This window comes from Festucalex cinctus, chromosome 5 (assembly GCF_051991245.1).
Source record: "Festucalex cinctus isolate MCC-2025b chromosome 5, RoL_Fcin_1.0, whole genome shotgun sequence".
Classification (NCBI taxonomy): domain Eukaryota; kingdom Metazoa; phylum Chordata; class Actinopteri; order Syngnathiformes; family Syngnathidae; genus Festucalex; species Festucalex cinctus.
The window spans coordinates 4,443,900-4,461,978 of NC_135415.1; the positions used below are offsets into that span (position 1 = coordinate 4,443,900).

The 18,079-nt window shown below is 40.8% G+C and overlaps 2 protein-coding genes across 3 annotated transcripts in view; one reads left to right on the forward strand and one right to left on the reverse strand.

Moving 5' to 3' along the window:
• stxbp1b (syntaxin binding protein 1b) overlaps positions 1 to 12,654 on the forward strand; it is a 90,914-nt gene extending 78,260 nt beyond the window's left edge. Inside the window, exon 20 of the mRNA XM_077521904.1 lies at positions 12,536 to 12,654. The gene's annotated coding sequence lies outside the window, so the exon portion shown is untranslated. The remainder of the gene's footprint in view (positions 1 to 12,535) is intronic.
• The window catches only part of dpp7 (dipeptidyl-peptidase 7), a 68,607-nt gene that overhangs the window by 4,065 nt on the left and 46,463 nt on the right, over positions 1 to 18,079 (reverse strand). For both annotated transcript variants that reach the window (XM_077521911.1, XM_077521912.1), the window contains exons 6-10: positions 6,053 to 6,134; positions 5,765 to 5,931; positions 5,296 to 5,356; positions 3,335 to 3,453; positions 620 to 776 (exon numbers count right to left, since the gene is read on the reverse strand). In XM_077521911.1, the coding sequence (XP_077378037.1) occupies positions 620 to 776; positions 3,335 to 3,453; positions 5,296 to 5,356; positions 5,765 to 5,931; positions 6,053 to 6,134 (586 nt within the window). The remainder of the gene's footprint in view (positions 1 to 619; positions 777 to 3,334; positions 3,454 to 5,295; positions 5,357 to 5,764; positions 5,932 to 6,052; positions 6,135 to 18,079) is intronic.

Here is an 18,079-nt window from a genome sequence, read left to right on the forward strand (position 1 = left end):
AACAAGAGGGCGGCTGACACTGGTATCAGCCACCGTCGCAAGTACTGATACCGACACCTGGTATTGGTACTCTCAGCCATCCCTACTGAATGATAACAACATTGTGCAATTCATCGAAATTCAATGACAATTTGATGATGAATTTGAAAGATGAATTTCATTTTATCTTGAAACAGACAAATAAAGTGCTATTTTATTCCATTTAAATTATTACACTGCACAATTACAAAATCACCATCATCGTAAAAAATACTACTATACTAATACTAATAATAATTTAAAATATAATAAAATAATAATAATAATAATAATAATAATAATAATAATACTAATAATAATAATAATAAGAAGAAGAAGAAGAAGAAGAAGAAGAAGAAGAAGAATCAATCCAAATTTATTTCAATAAAATAAATAAAAAATTATATACTAATTTTGAGTAGAGTTTTTTAACTTTTATAACTATAGCATTTCAAAGAATTTTATTTCTATTTTCTTGTTTTGTAGCAAAAAACAAATGATCATCCTAATCGTGATTTCAATTATTACCAAAATAATCGTGATTAATATTTTCTTCATAATCGAGCAGGCCTATAACATTGTATATTTTTTCAGTGCTCACCATCACCCCAGAACTGGATTTTGAACCAGTGTGGTCGCGGGACAACACCCCAGCGTTTGGAGCAGTACTGCAAGCGTTCTTCCTCGGTGAACGTCATTACTGGAAACATGTCTGTGACATTGTTGCTCTCATAGCAGAGATTTATTTCCGTGCATGCCTGCAACACATACATGTAAACAACATTTAAGATTTCACTTCTTCTTCTTTCAACCAACATAATATATTACACTTTTCAACAAACTATATCATATTTTGTAAATTAAGAATCATTGTACTTCTTTTAAGCAAGCTAGCAAGATAGTGTTCCATCAGTGAGCTATTTTTTAGAATAGATCTCATTACTGGTACACAATGGACCTTTTTCACAAAAAAAAGGGGGAATACGTCATCACCAGCTTCCACTGCCTATATTTAGCGCTAAAAGCAAGATGGATCGCAGAGTATATTGTACACTATCTCAAGCGTTTGCCCAAAATCATCTTTGCTGATGTGGAAACTAGCATTGTACAAGAAAACTCTATCATATAATAATCATCAATCAATTATTTAACACCCATTGCATTCAATGTCATTTCACATTATTATGACATTTAAATTTACTTGGCAACATTCGACTCAGTGCTTTTTTTTTTTTTTCCACTTTAACTCTTTGACCGCCAAAAACGTTGAATAATATATGCTAAAATCGCAATGAATGCCGCCATAAACGTTAATTGACGTTTACTACGTTGTTTTTTTTTCTTCCTCAATGGGCAGAGCAACGTCTTGTGCAGCGCTGCTCTGTCATTGGGGTTGGGAAATTAAAAACAAAAACAAAAAAGACACCAACTATGGCTACAGATGGCAGCATCATCTCTCTTTTGAATGGGCTCCCTGTATAGCAAATTAAAATGAAACATGATGAATCTGATGAAATAGAACGTTTTCAAGCATGACATGAATTATCAAAGCCATTGTCACATCAAATCTAATTAAAAAAAATATTAGTGTCAAAGTCACTGTTGTGCACAAAAATATCTCTTCACAAAAAGTTAGTTTTTTCTATTTTCGCTTGATGCCTATTTTCAAATGGTGATTACTAAAGAACGGAATAAAGTAGAAACATACTTTTTTTTTTCCTAATGAAAGAATGGAATGCGATCTTTCATGTGGTATCCATGTAATTATGTTTATGTAGTCATAGCACGCAATATTCTGTTTGCCTGTTGGCACTGCCGGGGTTGGATAACGTTTGGCAGTCAAAGAGTTAAACGACACCAGTGACGGACTGATGGAAATGCCCACTTTTTACGTTCGGTCCTAAAATAGTGGCGACGAAGTGATGACGGAAACGTAGGTAAAATAAAACGGAGGACCGATGATGACAGGTTGGTTCAGCTTGAAAAAAATGGTGGACTAACGATGATGGAGGGGGCGGGGCACTGGGCGCCGACAAATGATGGACCAGCAAAAATATGTGAAATGCCTGTCTCTGCGCATAAGTTTACATAGAGATATGTAAACTTATAATCACAACTGCATATGTCACCATTCATCAAAAGTTGTCTCATAACTTCTGAGCACAACTGTACAGTATATGCAAAACATTGTTCATGTGAAAATCAAGGAAAACTTCAGAAAATTGGGCGATATTAGCAATAGGGATATAACAATAAGGGCAATATCGTGATATCGTGATATTAAAACTGCCACAATATCGCCGTCGTCATGCTCACAATATTTAAAGGGAACACATCTGTTAAAGAAGTCAAGTTGATTTCCATTTGTGCAGTTCTAGCACCCTCTGGTGGTTAGTTTATTAGTGCAATTTAATTTTCATTAGGGATGTTTTGGCTTTCTGATTAAAATCTCTGCTAATTGTCAGATGAAGGGGAACCTAATATGCTTGTAAAGCATCAATATGTGGAGAAACTCAATGTGTGCTTGCATTAGCAAGTAAGTGCCTCAATATTGTTATTAGGAATTGTAGGTGGTTTATATGCATTGCTATTATGTACAAAAGCACAATATTGTGCTTTTTTTGGTATGAGCTTTTTTTTTTTTTTTTTTTTACAATATTGTGACCTTGTTTAAATATCGCCATTCCCCCCCCCCCCACACACACACACAATATCGTGATAATTATCATATCGTGACCTTCATATCATGATAATATCGTATCGTGATGTTTGTATATCATTACATCCCTAATTTGCAATAAAGAAATGCAAAGAGACGTGCCATCAAAGCAAAAACACTACTTTTACTAATAACAGTCCATTTCATACTGTCAAAGCATTTAATCATCAATCAATCAATCGTCAAAAATGTACTAAAGGCCATTCTAAGAATTGGATATCATTTTTGAACTCAGCAGCCCAAAATTACCCAGAAATTATTAACATATCTCTGGGGGAAAAAGTGTTCGCCAGTGTTATCTCAGTGCAGTTATTTCTAATTTTCCCAAATTCACGTTATTTATATTAACGTTTAAACTGTCCCCAATGTTACAGTGGCTTACAATATTAGATTTACTTTAGGAATAAAAGTGCCTCATTTTTGCTGAACAGTTAAGCCTACTGCATTTCTGTATTATAATGTTGATCATTATGTTGAAACTTTGAGTGCTAAGTATTTTATTTTATTTTTTTAGAACCACTGCTGCAGAAAATGGATGAATGGAAAATTGTATCTCTGCAATACAAATCAAAATAGTGTATAAAGTGATGGTAATACCTGATAGTCCCAGGCCATGCTGTCAAAACCGAGTCCACAGCCAGTGGGATCAGCACACTCCACATACAAACTGTACACATCCAAACAGCTCAGCAACCCAGTCGAGTTGTACACGATCGCTGGAGAATAAAACAATCAGAGATCTCAATAAAAACACTTACATGCGCCACATTACTGTACTACCACTGCAATACAATTTCTCCAAACTAATTTTTTTTTGTGACTAGGGATTAAATAATTTTTTCTTTTCTTAATGTGGTAAATCATGTTTACAGTTTGCGTGACTTCAGACGCAGGTGTGCACGTGTAGAGTGCTACATTGGTTTATGTTTTGTTTAGAGCTGTCAACCGATTACGTTTTTAATCAGCTTAATCACATCTTAAAAATGTGATTAATCATGATTAATCACCATGCTTTTTATCAAGTTTGGTCCGACAAATTTGAAGAGCACTTATGTGTTGATTTTTTTCTACATTTAATGTTAGTAGAATGTCTTCCACAGTTTTGATCCACTGCACACTCCCGTCATCCTTTTTTTCAGTGGAGAACATTACCTTCGTGCAGACGTAGTAGTTTCTGGTCATTTTGGAGGCATTCAACTGGTCGTGTGTGTTGTCCTCCACAAAGTTTGATCCAGCGCAGACATTTTTGTAGTTATTTGAGGATTTAGGGAATGGAATAAACCGGACAGTGTCCCTTTCGTGTCTCCCTTACACAAGCCGTGACTACAGCAGGTCGCCGGTTAGTCAATCGGGATAACGGCTTTCAATCTAACACAAGCCATGAGTACAGCGTTTAACAATTTTATTTATTTATTTTTTTTGGCTTTGAACAACCATGCAATGCACTACAGCAGTGCTTCTTAATTATTTTCTGTCATGCCCCCCCCCCCAGTAAGAAGAATACAGCCCCCCCCCCCCCCCCCCCACCACCACGTAACACTGTATCCGTATTAACAAATAAGAGAACAAAAAAAGAAAGAAATATGGACCAATTTACAACAAAGAATAGCTTTATTAACTGTAACAGAAAAGATTTAAAGATTAAAAATAAAATTAAATCCTTAAACTATAAACATTTTTGACTAACCATGTCAAACCATATGATACGGAAAAATAAAATTACATAAAATCAATAAATAATAATGCATTCAAACTGATCACCAACATTAACTCAGGAGCACAATATAAAAAAAAAAAATAAAAAAAAACTTTAACCTGCAAAACAAAAATATAAAATAATTTGTGCTGATTTTTGTTTTTGCTGTGTGCAAAGCGCGCATGCTCAGTGCAAACAAAACCCCTACACCACCGAGCAAATGCTCCCTGCGCACACTCTGCCAATAATGAGAGCGCCACTGCCCCCTAATGTAGTGGAGGTGCAATTGCACTTTATTCTAGGACAGTAAAAAAAAAAATCCAAATAAAAAAATTAAAAAGCATGTCCCCCAAGGTCAAACGCGCCCCCCTTGATGGAGCCTCTCACCCCCCTGGGGCGGCCCGCCCCACTATTTAAGAAGCACTGCACTACAGGGAGCAGGATTGCTTTTGTTTGTCCGCAGCAAAACACACATGTCATCGCAGACATGACATCTTGCGTCTTGATTGGTTTACTCGGTCATGCGGGCGTGGTTTACAGTAAGGTCAATGTGTCTGGATTCCCTTCCCAATAGTAATGCAGGAAATTAGGTAAGGCCAGCCCACCAGACACGCTATCCCTTTCTAGAACTGCCTTCCGCACCCGAGATACAGTCTTGTTCCAAATAAAGGTACTACCGGTAATATGCTTATCGAGTTCCCTGAAAAATGATTTAGGAAGGAAGATTGGAACCGTTTGGAATAAATTTTATAAAGGACAATCATCTTTACTAAATTAATACGTCCAGCTAGTGACCCGAGTCAGTTAAATTGAGGTTTCACTGTATAATATTAATCAGACAATGTATCAGTCATCGACATACCTGCAGTCTCCCTCAGGTTAGTAAGCAGATCAGATCCACGGAGCATGATTTCACAACCAACCTGACAAAAATTAGAAAATACATTTTTTATTCATTTTTCAGTACAGATGCACTGAGTATAAAAAGTCTAAACATCCCTATACCAAGGCCAGGTTTTGTGATTTATACTGTACAATAATGAGGCCATCATTTGTCTCTAAATTTTGGGTTGTGACCTATAACCTGTACAAGTAAATTGAAAAATAATAGTGTTTGTTTCTAAAAAATAATAATAATAACTAAGCTAATGAGGTTGCATAAGTGTACATTGTATCTTGTCTATAATTAGTGATTGTCAAATGAAATTGAAGTCAGCACACACCTAGCATCATTTAACGTGTTTCTGATTAACTCCAAATAAAGTTGATCTGTTCTTGTCAATAAATATACTGCATCACAACCCTAATATTAAACAATATCAAATCCGTACCTTGACAGGATAGGCGGGCATGTTGCCCATGAAATGGGTGCTGTAAGGATAATCTAACATGGCCATCAGTGTGAATGCATTCCTCAGCAAGCCGTTTAACTGGTGGATGTCCTGAGGAGATGATGGACGCTGACACAGAGAAAACGTGGACTGAATTGTACTGTAATCTAAAAAAGTTCAGAGAAAAATTACATTTTTTTTTGCATTTGAAGTCTAAAAATACTACATTCAGAATTACAGTATCTGTTTTTATTTGAGTAAGCCATGTAAAAAAATCACATAATTTACCTTGCAGTTCACCTAATTCTTTTAACTGATCAAAAGCGCCATTTACAGCATATCTGCATTGTGGAGAAATGTTCTCAAAATCCTGTAAAAAAAAAGCAAACAAACACATGTGGCCTAATTTACTGAAAGTTTGTGTGTGCAAAAACAAGCACTTTGTTGATTGCTGATGCAAACAGATGAAGCTGATCAAACCTGAGACAAAATGGCAATGGCTGACTTTTAAAATTATTTCACGATTACCACCAAAATTTTTGTGCAACTGACATGTACATCGGTGGTACGGTATATGTATTCCAACATTACCATGTTCCCACCGTAATGTTTGTTTTAATCACGGAATTAATATTTAGTTGGATAACTGCCATTTGTGAGAACAGCTTCACATTTCGGACAACTGTGAACTGGTATTCCAGCCCTGGATGAAGAAAATATTGATCATTTGCTAAGTAAGACATAAAAAATCTTTTCAATCGATACAGTAAATGTTGACGTTGTAAAGAAACATTCAGACAAGGAAACCTGTAAAAGAATGACAAATTGGACTAGTGTTGCAGTGCCCACAATTTCATGTGGACATGGAAATAAAATGATTTTGTCCTTGGCTCAGTTAAACAATATTATTCTGAAGCCATTCATTGTTAATCACTTGCCCACCAGTGTTGATAAAATGATTTCATGAATTTAAAATCATGTGGAAAACATGTTAGGTCATACTGAATTCATCCATCTAAATAATAATAATAATAATAATAATAATAATAATAATAATAATAATAATAATAATAATAATCTAGGAAATCTTATGTCCTCCGCCCAGTAGAAATGTAACGATATCCAAACATCACGATACGATATTATCACAATATGAAGGTCACGATACGATAATTATCATATTCCCCGATATTGTGGGGAGGTTGGCGATACAAAAGGTCACAATATTGTAAACAAATATTATAATAATAAAATAATTAATTATGACTTCAATTAAATAAGAATTTAATATACAATAAATTGAGTTCCTCCACATATTGACTGTTCACAAGTATATTATGTTCCCCTTCATCTGACCATTTGCATGGGAAAAAATGACTCATCTATATGTTTTTTTAAATTTGTGGATTGATCAATATAAATTCCTAAAAATTTGGTGAACACGACTTTCTTAATAAGTCTCCCATCTATATTTATTTTCATCTCATAATTACTATATTTATGCTTATGCAGACAGAAGACAATATAATTGGTTTTACTAATATTCAATGATAATTTATTACATTTGAACCAGGTATTTACCTTCTGAAGTTCCTTATTCAAAAGCTTTTCGAGATAATCAATATCTTTGTGTGACACAAACAAATTTGTGTCATCTGCAAAAAAGATTTTACGAATTTCCTGTGAGAAATAGACAAAATCATTAATATAGACAATAAACAAAAGAGGACCCAATATAGATCCCTGGGGAACTCCAAATGCTATGTTTTCCATTCCTGAAATTTCTCCATTTATATATACATATTGCTGTCTCCCATGAACATCGTCCCTGAACCACTATAACGCTATACCCCTGACACCGTAATGCTCCAACTTTCCAAGCAAGATAGAGAGGTCAATTGTATCAAATGCCTTTGAGAGATCGAGAAAAACGCCAATGCCAATCTCTCCCCTCTCAAAAGCATCATATATTTTCTCAATCCAATCAAAAATAGCCATACATGTGCTTCTATGTTTGCGGAAACCACATTGTGAGGATGCTAGAATATTGTACTTTTCTAAATAATCAGCTAATCTGAAATAGACCACTCTTTCAAAAACTTTGGACAGGGTTGATAAAATGGATATGGGTCTATAATTTTGCATTTCATTTATATCACCAGATTTATGTACATGTATTAAAATTTCATTTACCTTCTTTCTGTATTAATTGTCAATTTCATTATTTTTTAGTTTTCCCCCATTTGCTTTTTGGACTTGTCTGTCTGTGAAAGGCGCTATACAAATGAAGGTTATTTACTTACTGACTTACAAAAGCTTCTTCTTATTCATCTGTAATTGTATTGGTTCCAAGGTCATTTTCTTTGGCTTGTGGTCAGATAAAGTAGCTTCTCCTACAGAATAAATTTGTCTTACACTTCTGTGTCTCTATACCAGTGCTTTTCAATTATTTTCTGTCATGCCCCCCCCCCCAAGAAGAAAACATCTTGCGCCCCCCCCCCCCCCCCCAGCAACTATAAATAGTATCATTTGTCTATAAAATTGTTATAAGCACACCTCTGCATAACGATGTATCCTTAATAACTAGGGCTGTCAAAGTTAAAGCGTTAATGGATTAATTAATCACAGAAAATTGTCGCATTAATCACGTATTAATGCAGATTAATCGCACTATTTTTTTTGATCGCACTTGAGCCTTGACCGTAACCGCATTGAAGGCTGCGCAGGTCAGTGATTAGGTCAATGCACGACATTTCCTCCGCCTGTTGTTCTAAAATTTGCGGGGTGACTCCAGTCGGTGGTAAATTTCGCTTTAAAAAACACCCAGAAGGGACTTTAAATAAAACAAAAGTAATTTGTGTTTAATTAATTAATAATTGCTGAATTGCACCCAATTGATATGATGCTGTTACGTTTTGAGCAATACACGCATGCATGCAATTGCGTACATGCCTTTAATCAATGTTTGCAAATGACATTCAGATAATAAAATCCGTTAATGTCAAAATATTACGGTATTATGTATTTATTTCATATTAGGCGAATACGCAAGTAATTTAGCTGATTAATCGTGATTAATCAAAATTAAAACGTGTGATTAATCAGATTAAAAATTGTAATCGTTTGACAGCACTAATAATAACATAAAAGAGAATTTTAAAAAAAGAAAGAAATATGGGTCAACTTACAACAAAGAATAGCTTTATTAACTGTAACAGAAAAGATTTAAAGTGCATTTGAAATTCAATAATAAAATTAAATCCTTAATTAAACTATAAACATTTTTTGACTGACTATGTCAAACCATATGATACGGAAAAATAAAATTACATAAAATCAATAAATAATAATGCATTCAAACTGATCACCAACACATTAACTCAGGAGCACAATATAAAAAAAAAAAAAAAAACTTTAACCTGCAAAACAAAAATATATAAAATAATTTGTGATGATTTTTTTTTTGCTGTGTGCAAAGCGCGCATGCTCAGTGCAAAGAAAACCCCTACACCACCGAGCGAATGCTCACACTCTGCCAATAATGAGAGCGCCACTGCCCCCTAATGTAGTGGAGGTGCAATTGCACTTTATTCTCGGACAGTAAAAAAATAAATAAATAACAATAAATAAATAAATAAAAAAGCATGTTCCCCGAGGTCAAACGCGCCCCCCTTGATGGTGCCTCGCGCCCCCCTGGGGGCGCCCGCCCTACTATTTGAGAAGCACTGCACTATACCATTATTGTTATGTTTAGGCTATCTTGTTGAGTTTGTTTTCTGTTGAAATTGCCATGGTGCCAGAGGGGCGGTGTCAACCACGGCGCACCTGCTGTCACTTTGCAGTGTTGCCACAGTTACCTTGAAAAAGTAACTTAGTTACTTTACTGATTACTTGGTTTTAAAAGTAACTAAATTGCGTTACTGATTACTTGATTTTCAAAGTAACTAAGTTAGATTAAAAGTTACTTTTTTAGTTACTTTCAGCAGCTGCCGATAACTCCATCTCAACATAAAAATAATGCAGTAGAAACGGAGTTCCAAATACTTTATTGAAAGTGCATTTTTAACATTAAAATAAAGGTTTTTTTTTATGAAAAACAAAATAGGCAGTCTCTCTTGACTTCTTGTAACGTAAATACTTTTTATAAAACAAAAAATAAAAATCTATCCAGGTTGAAAATGAAAATCCCCTAAATTCCTCTATTGTTTGTTCCGCTATTCCAGTGTGTACACATGTATCAGTTTAAATATTTATTAGTAGTTATTGACAGTTATAATTGTTTTTTGGTTTGTTTGTTTTTTCTCTTCAAAATAAGGATCAGGAAAACAAAAGGTTGATAATTTAATGTTAAATATAAATATTTAACCTTTAGACAGACACCAACACAATTAAACAGAATATTTGCACATTGTGAAGTATTTCAGAAACATAAATTTAAGACATGAAATAAACCTACCGTCCAGCCAAAAGAAATATGAAGCCACCTTATGGAACAATAAATCTATCAAACACATTTTAACCACTTAATATATGCAAAAATATTTCCAAAAGTTCATTTCCCTTTTTAATCAACAATTTTTGTATTTAACTTTTTTTTTTTCTTTTGTCATCACTTTCATTTTTGGTTAATGTATGACATCTTTTTTTGTTTTTTTAATCTGAGACACGATGATGACCACAGAATCACTACTGTTTATATTTTGTTTTTTGGGCTGTCGTAATCGCGGGCACGTCTCAGTTCTCCTATCTGCTGCTCATGCTAGTTGTAGACATTGACAGGGAGCCACAAACTGCGAAATGAGATACTTGCAGTGTGCTTTTAGCTTAGCTGGTGTGTTGGCTGTGGGACATACCTGTATCGTTTGAATCCATGCATTGGATCGTCACGGGAGTTATTCTTTTTGGCTCGCGCGCAGTACCAACGCCGAGTGCACCGAGAGGACTCGATAGCCATGGGAAATAACGAGATGTACGGCACCGGCTTCTGCTAACTGTCTCCATTTGTATGTTGTCACTCGTTGCGCGCGCGCGCGCCGTGTCGCGAGCACGGAAACACGGAAGTAGCTTGAATGGTGATGCTACTGAAATGTAAACAAAACAAGTAGAGCACGGCGCAGAACTCTTGCTATTGTTATGAAAACCATAAAGCCTCACTCGCAACCGATACGGTCGTTTAGCTCCCCTTGACGAACGATGGTTCGGTCGAATCGTTTTTTTGTTCCACCCCTACTGAAAACGTAACTTGTCTGACGTCACTCCCCCTGGCGAGAGGGCGGAGACGACCTCATCCCATAATGCTTCACGGACCAGTTGAGGATGGAAATAAATTATTTTTTTACCACTTTTATGGTCCATAATGCACACTTTTTTTGTTGTGTTGTGTGCCTGTTGGTTAATAAAACTAGTAGTAAAAGTATCATCACTTTTGTTTTGAATGTGCAAACCATTCATGACCAGACCATGGCTGAATTCAGTGTGGTGATCAATGACTTCTGCCTCATCTTCGTAGTTAGCAGTAGTTGTTTGTGACTGTTACAACAGTGAGATAGTTTGCCTTCTTCATGAAAATGTGGAGTAACGCATTGATTCTCTGGACAGTAACTTTAATCGGACTACTTTGTAGAATAAAGTAACGCGTTAGACTATTAGTTACTTTAGAAAGCAACTTTTTTGAGTAACGTTACCGGCAACACCGGGTGTCGGCAGACAGGAGACGTCGGGCTATTCCGCATTGCTCCCTTGCTTGCTGCCAACGCGACCACTCGTTCCTCGCCTTGCTACGTTTTGTTTTATGACCGTTTTGTTTTATGACGTATTCTCCGGTCCGCAGCGGTTTTGTCCACGCGCGTGTCCTTAGTTGCTCTTCGGCTCTTTTAGTTATTTGTAGACGCCTAGTAGTTTTCCTCCTTTGTCATCTTGCTCGCGGCGGTTTAGTCCTTCTGCGCACTCTCGGTTGTTTGGTACTCATGCTGTATAGTTTTATTATTTTGCTACTTTGTACATTGCTGCTTCCTTGGAACTTTTTCCATGCGCCTTTTGTTAAATTAAAGTATCGTTATTTGTCTCGGATTATCTGCTCTGGGATCCTTATTCGCACGCACGCACACACGCACGCACGCACACATATATCCTTAACATAATAGCCCGACCCGTCATGGATCCCGCAGATTCCGATCACGTCCGCCATGCGTTGTCCAGTCAGGGACAACTTCTCGGCACACATGAGCAAACCCTCCGACAGCTCATGGAAGCTGTGTCTTCCCTCACGACACAGCTTGGCTCGCTCGCTACTCGCGTTAACCAGATGTCGGCCCAGGAGGCACCCGGCTCGCCAACTCGATCCCGTGCGGAAGCCCCCGCCCCCCTCGCCGGCGCGCACGAGGGTAAAGAACCCAACTTGCCACATCCGCAGCACTACTCGGGGGAGATTGGGTTATGTAGTCAGTTTATTCACCAGTGTAGTTTAATTTTTGATCAACAACCCCGTACGTTCGTTTCCGATCAATCAAAGATCGCATACATAATGAGTCTCTTGACGGGTCGGGCCGCTGCTTGGGCGTTGGCAGTAAGTAACGCGGACCCCACATTACGTAATTACTTACCCGACTTCCTTACTGAGTTTCGCAATGTTTTTGATCACCCGGTAAAAGGCAAGGAGGCGGGCAGCCGTCTGCTGAGCCTAAAACAGCGGGACATGTCAGTCGCGGATTATTCTATCGCTTTTCGTATCTTGGCCGCGGAAAGCCGTTTTGATGAGACTGCACTTTGCAGCGTTTTTCGTCAAGGACTGAATCCGTCGATCAAGGACGAACTTGCAGTGCGAGATGAAACCACCAGCTTGGAGGAGCTAATAAGACTGGCCATACGGCTGGACAATCGGCTGCGGGAACGTCACCGCGAGAGGAGAGACGAGGAACGGCGGCAGCCAGGTTTCAACACCCGGGGGATGAGGGCACCAGCCACGGTTGAGCCAGCTCCGGGTCTTCTCCCTACTCCTTCGACAGCTGCCAGCCCGCCGACTGCCCACGCCGAGGAAGCCATGCAATTGGGAGGAGGACGGCTCACCCCGGCGGAGCGCCAACGACGGACGACAGGCCGTCTCTGTTTCTACTGCGGGGTGTCGGGGCACCTCATTTCGGCCTGCCCAGCTAGACCCGATCGACGGGCCAACGGTACGAACCCCCGGACCTCCTCGTCCCCTAACTGTGAGTACTCGTCGGCCGTTTCGGCGGCGGAGCCAGCTACCAGGTCGAAACCGTCGGAGGGGAAAAGACTGCAACTAAGAGGGGAGGTGTCGGGTTATGGGGCCAGGGTTGAAATCGTAGCCCTGGTGGACTCCGGGGCTGATGACTGTTTTTTTAGACGAATCAATTGTTAACAAGTTGAGATGCCCGGTGTTAGAGCTGGAGAAGCCCACCGAGGTATTTGATCTGGACGGACGGTTGTTGGCCGTGGTAACACATATCACCGATATTTTGCAAATACGCTTGTCTGGTAACCACGTGGAGAACAGACAATTTTTTGTTGCACACATGCACAAGGCCCCCGTAGTGTTGGGACTGACTTGGCGAGCAATGCATAACCCAGACATTGACTGGAAAAAGGGCGAGATAACCAACTGGAGTTTGTTTTGCCACTCTAACTGCCTGAGATCGGCCAATTCAGCTCCCATCATTCCAGCTAGAGCTGTAGAACCTCTGAACTTGGAGAACGTCCCACCAGAATACCATGACTTGCGACTGGTCTTCAGTAAAGACAGGGCACTGTCTCTTCCACCTCATCGGCCATACGACTGTGCCATCAATCTCGTACCCAATGCGCCCCTGCCACACGCGAGACTATATCAGATCTCAAAGCCCGAACAGGAAGCACTCCACGAATACATCTCAACCTCGCTGGCAACAGGGCTCATTCGCCCATCAACATCACCAGTAGGCGCGGGGTTTTTTTTCACGGACAAGAAAGACAAAACGTTAAGACCTTGCATTGATTACCGAGGTCTCAATGACATTACCGTGAAGAATAAATATCCATTGCCACTGCTAGATTCCGCGTTCGCACCACTACAGTCTGCTACCATATTTACCAAATTGGACTTGCGCAATGCTTATCACTTCACTTGGTTAGGGTGAGAAAGGGGGACGAGTGGAAAACGGCATTTAACACACCCATGGGTCATTACGAGTATTTGGTTATGCCGTTTGGCCTTTGCAACGCACCTGCGGTTTTCCAGAACTTGATCAATGATGTGTTACGGGACATGATAAACAAATTCTGTTTTGTTTACCTTGATGATATTTTGATTTTTTCCAGAGACCTCCCCGAGCACCGTCAACATGTCCGACTAGTCCTCCAACGCCTTCTAGAAAATCGCCTTTACGTCAAGGCTGAAAAGTGTGAATTTCACACTGCTTCGGTTCAGTTCTTGGGGTTCATAGTGGAGAAGGGCCAACTCAAAGCGGATCCAGCCAAAATACAGGCTGTGGTCGACTGGCCGTCACCCACATCAAGGAAGCACTTGCAGAGGTTCCTGGGCTTTGCCAACTTCTACAGGCATTTTATTCGAAATTATAGCATGGTGGCGGAACCTCTGACAAGGCTTACATCAAACAAGGACCAGTTTAGGTGGAGCCCAAGAGCTGAAGCTGCTTTCTCTCGTTTGAAGGATTTATTTTCTCATGCGCCGGTTCTCATTCACACTAACACTGCTCTCCCTTTTGTTGTAGAGGTCGATGCTTCGGAGACAGGAGTGGGGGCGGTGTTGTCTCAGCGGTCCCCAGTCGACCAGCGTCTGCATCCATGTGCATTTTACTCACGGCGCCTGACCCCAGCCGAGAGCAATTATGACGTGGGTAATAGGGAGTTGCTGGCAATAGTGTTGGCACTCGGGGAGTGGAGGCACTGGTTGGAGGGGGCGGTGGAACCTTTTCAGATCTTGACTGACCATAAAAACTTGGCATACTTAAAGTCAGCCCAGAGACTCAACCCACGCCAGGCCCGATGGGCGTTGTTCCTCACCCGCTTCGATTACACAATCACTTACCGCCCTGGGTCACGCAACGCCAAGCCCGACGCCTTGTCCCGGATGTTTGGTCCGACTGAGGACCACGCCACCCCAGAGACTATTGTTCCGGCAACCCGGGTGGTGGGGGCTCTCCAATGGGAAGTCGAAAGAAAGGTGGCGGGTGCCATCAAGGACACTCATGTACCCGACGGATGCCCAGCAGACAAACTGTTCGTTCCGGTCCACCTGTGCCCGGAGGTATTGGATTGGGGTCACTCCTCCAAGTTGGCGTGCCATCCGGGGATAGGCCGGACTCATTTCCTCGTAGCCCAGAGGTTTTGGTGGCCAGGGCTTCGGAAGGACATTGGTGAGTTCGTCTCGGCATGTTCGGTCTGCGCTCGGAACAAGTCTTCTCACCAACCCCCGGCTGGGCTGCTACACCCTTTACCAATTCCGGCTCGCCCATGGTCTCACGTCGCGCTGGACTTTGTTACAGGCCTCCCACAGTCACGGGGGAAGACGGTCATCCTGAATGTGGTGGACCGTTTCTCAAAGATGGTCCATTTCGTGGCGCTGCCAAAGCTTCCCTCAGCCCTGGAGACGGCGGAGATTCTCATCAGGGAGGTGTTCCACCTCCACGGCATCCCGGTGGACCTGGTCTCAGACCGAGGACCGCAATTTGTCTCCCGCGTCTGGAAGGTTTTCTGCAAGGCTTTGGGGGCCACTTCCAGCTTATCATCTGGGTACCATCCCCAGACTAATGGACAGGCAGAGCGCTCAAACCAGACCCTCGAATCAGCCCTTCGGTGTGTCTGTCAGCAACACCCATCGACCTGGTCCACTCACTTACCTTGGGTCGAGTACGCCCACAACTCCCTTGTCTGTTCGGCCACTGGACTGTCGCCATTCCAAGCGGCCTATGGTTACCAACCTCCGATCTTTCCAACACAGGAGAGGAGTGTCTCTGTTCCTTCTGTCCAGGTTCATCTTCGCAGGGCTCGACGAGTGTGGCGAGACACCAGGGCGGCTTTGGGGCGCAACCATGGCTCGGAATCAGCAGATTGCGGATCGACACCGGGTTCCAGCCCCCACCTACCATCCGGGCGAGAGAGTGTGGCTTTCGACACGGAACTTGCAACTGGCCGGAGAATCGAGGAAACTGGGGCCACGCTACATAGGCCCTTTCGTCATCGACTCCGTCATTAACCCGGCGGCCATGAAGTTGAGGCTGCCACCCACTCTCAAGGTGCACCCTGTATTTCACGTATCACTGCTTAAACCTGTTTCTGAGAGCCCTCTGAGCCCTCCTGCGGGGCCTCCACCCCCTCCAAGGTTGGTCAATGATCAGCCCGTGTACACAGTTAGAGCGCTGCTGGACTCGAGAAGGAGGGGTAGAGGACTCCAATACCTGGTCAACTGGGAGGGGTATGGCCCTGAGGAGCGCTCCTGGGTCCCCCGCTCCTGGATCCTTGACCCCGCGTTGATTCGTGACTTCCACTCACTCAATCCTTCAAAGCCTAGGTAGGCCGCCAGGGGGCGTCCCTTTTGGGGGAGGATACTGTTATGTTTAGGCTATCTTGTTGAGTTTGTTTTCTGTTGAAATTGCCATGGTGCCAGAGGGGCGGTGTCAACCACGGCGCACCTGCTGTCACTTTGTAATCAGCAGGGGTTTAAAAGCCGGGTGTCGGCAGACAGGAGACGTCGGGCTATTCCGCATTGCTCCCTTGCTTGCTGCCAACGCGACCACTCGTTCCTTGCCTTGCTACGTTTTGTTTTATGACGTATTCTCCGGTCCGCAGCGGTTTTGTCCACGTGCGCGTCCTTAGTTGCTCTTCGGCTCTTTTAGTTATTTGTAGACGCCTAGTAGTTTTCCTCCTTTGTCATCTTGCTCGCGGCGGTTTAGTCCTTCTGCACACTCTCGGTTGTTTGGTACTCATGCTGTATAGTTTTATTATTTTGCTACGTTGTACATTGCTGCTTCCTTGGAACTTTTTCCATGCGCCTTTTGTTAAATTAAAGTATCGTTATTTGTCTCGGATTATCTGCTCTGGGATCCTTATTCGCACGCACGCACACACGCACGCACGCACACATATATCCTTAACAATTATGAATCTATCCAGCTCATTCCATCGCCCTAATAATCTGTTGAACCAAGCCCCCGGCTTCTTATGATTGAGATAGCTGTTAACGTATGATAAATTGTTTTCTTGGCATCACTCGAAAAGGTCTATCCCTTGTTGATTTGATCTTCTGTTAGGATTATTATGTATAGATTATTCCATATTTTCTCTTTTATTACATAGATTTAATTGTAAAAGCATTTTACTCAGTATTACGCTTTTAAGTTTTTACGTTCTTGTAATTTTGTTTTAGAATTTTGTTGTACATGGAAGTGATGTTTCTAATATTCTACGATTTCTGTTAGTGGTTATGGATTTTATGGAATTGAACAAAAAGTAAGACAATGTCAATATTAACAAGTACTGATTGATGGTCTTAAAAAATTTAACAATGAGTTGAAATTGTTCCAGTAAAACAACTGGATGTTATTATTATGGCAGAAGTATTGTGTGAATAGATCATGTCTCTATATGACATACTAGTTATTTGGAATAATGAATGAAAGTCACTTTTTATGTTACACTGTTAAGGGAAAAAGAGAAAAGAAAGAAAAATACATGATCAAGGCATGGAGATCAGATAATTGATGATTAAGTAATTTGGGAAATTGTAAAAGGAACAAGACAGTTAAGCTCGTTTGAAATTTTGTGTGGTAGACCATTTAAATTTGCCGCTCGTAATAACCTGTTAAGCCAAACAGATGAAAGAAATTGATTTAAGTGACTACATGAGGAGATTGTTTAAATGATAAGGAAGTGAAAATGCTTGATCGAATGCCAGATGACCCTCTGTTATGGTTCCGGTGCGACCGGAGAGTGGATCCCAGAATCACAGAACACAGAGGAGTAAGCGAGAGGTTTTATTCACCAAAACATGTGAATATGAACATAAAGCGCTGGACACAGCCAGGAAAAAGGTTAACAAAAAGTGCTTGCAAATTGCAAGGAGGGAAATTAACACAACACAAAAAGATCCGAAGGCTACAAACCGCAAACACAAGAAAGCAACAACTTACTATAGGTCGCTTGCACATGTCGTCACTTCCGCCTCGGATTTCTCGTAGTCGCCATGCTGGGTGGCCTCCATTTACGTAGCGATTCGGTCTAACACGTATCTATCACGTTTGTTTTCTGCGTTTAAAATGGTACATTGTTGCTGCATCGTTGGCTGTTCGAACAAAGCCAAGG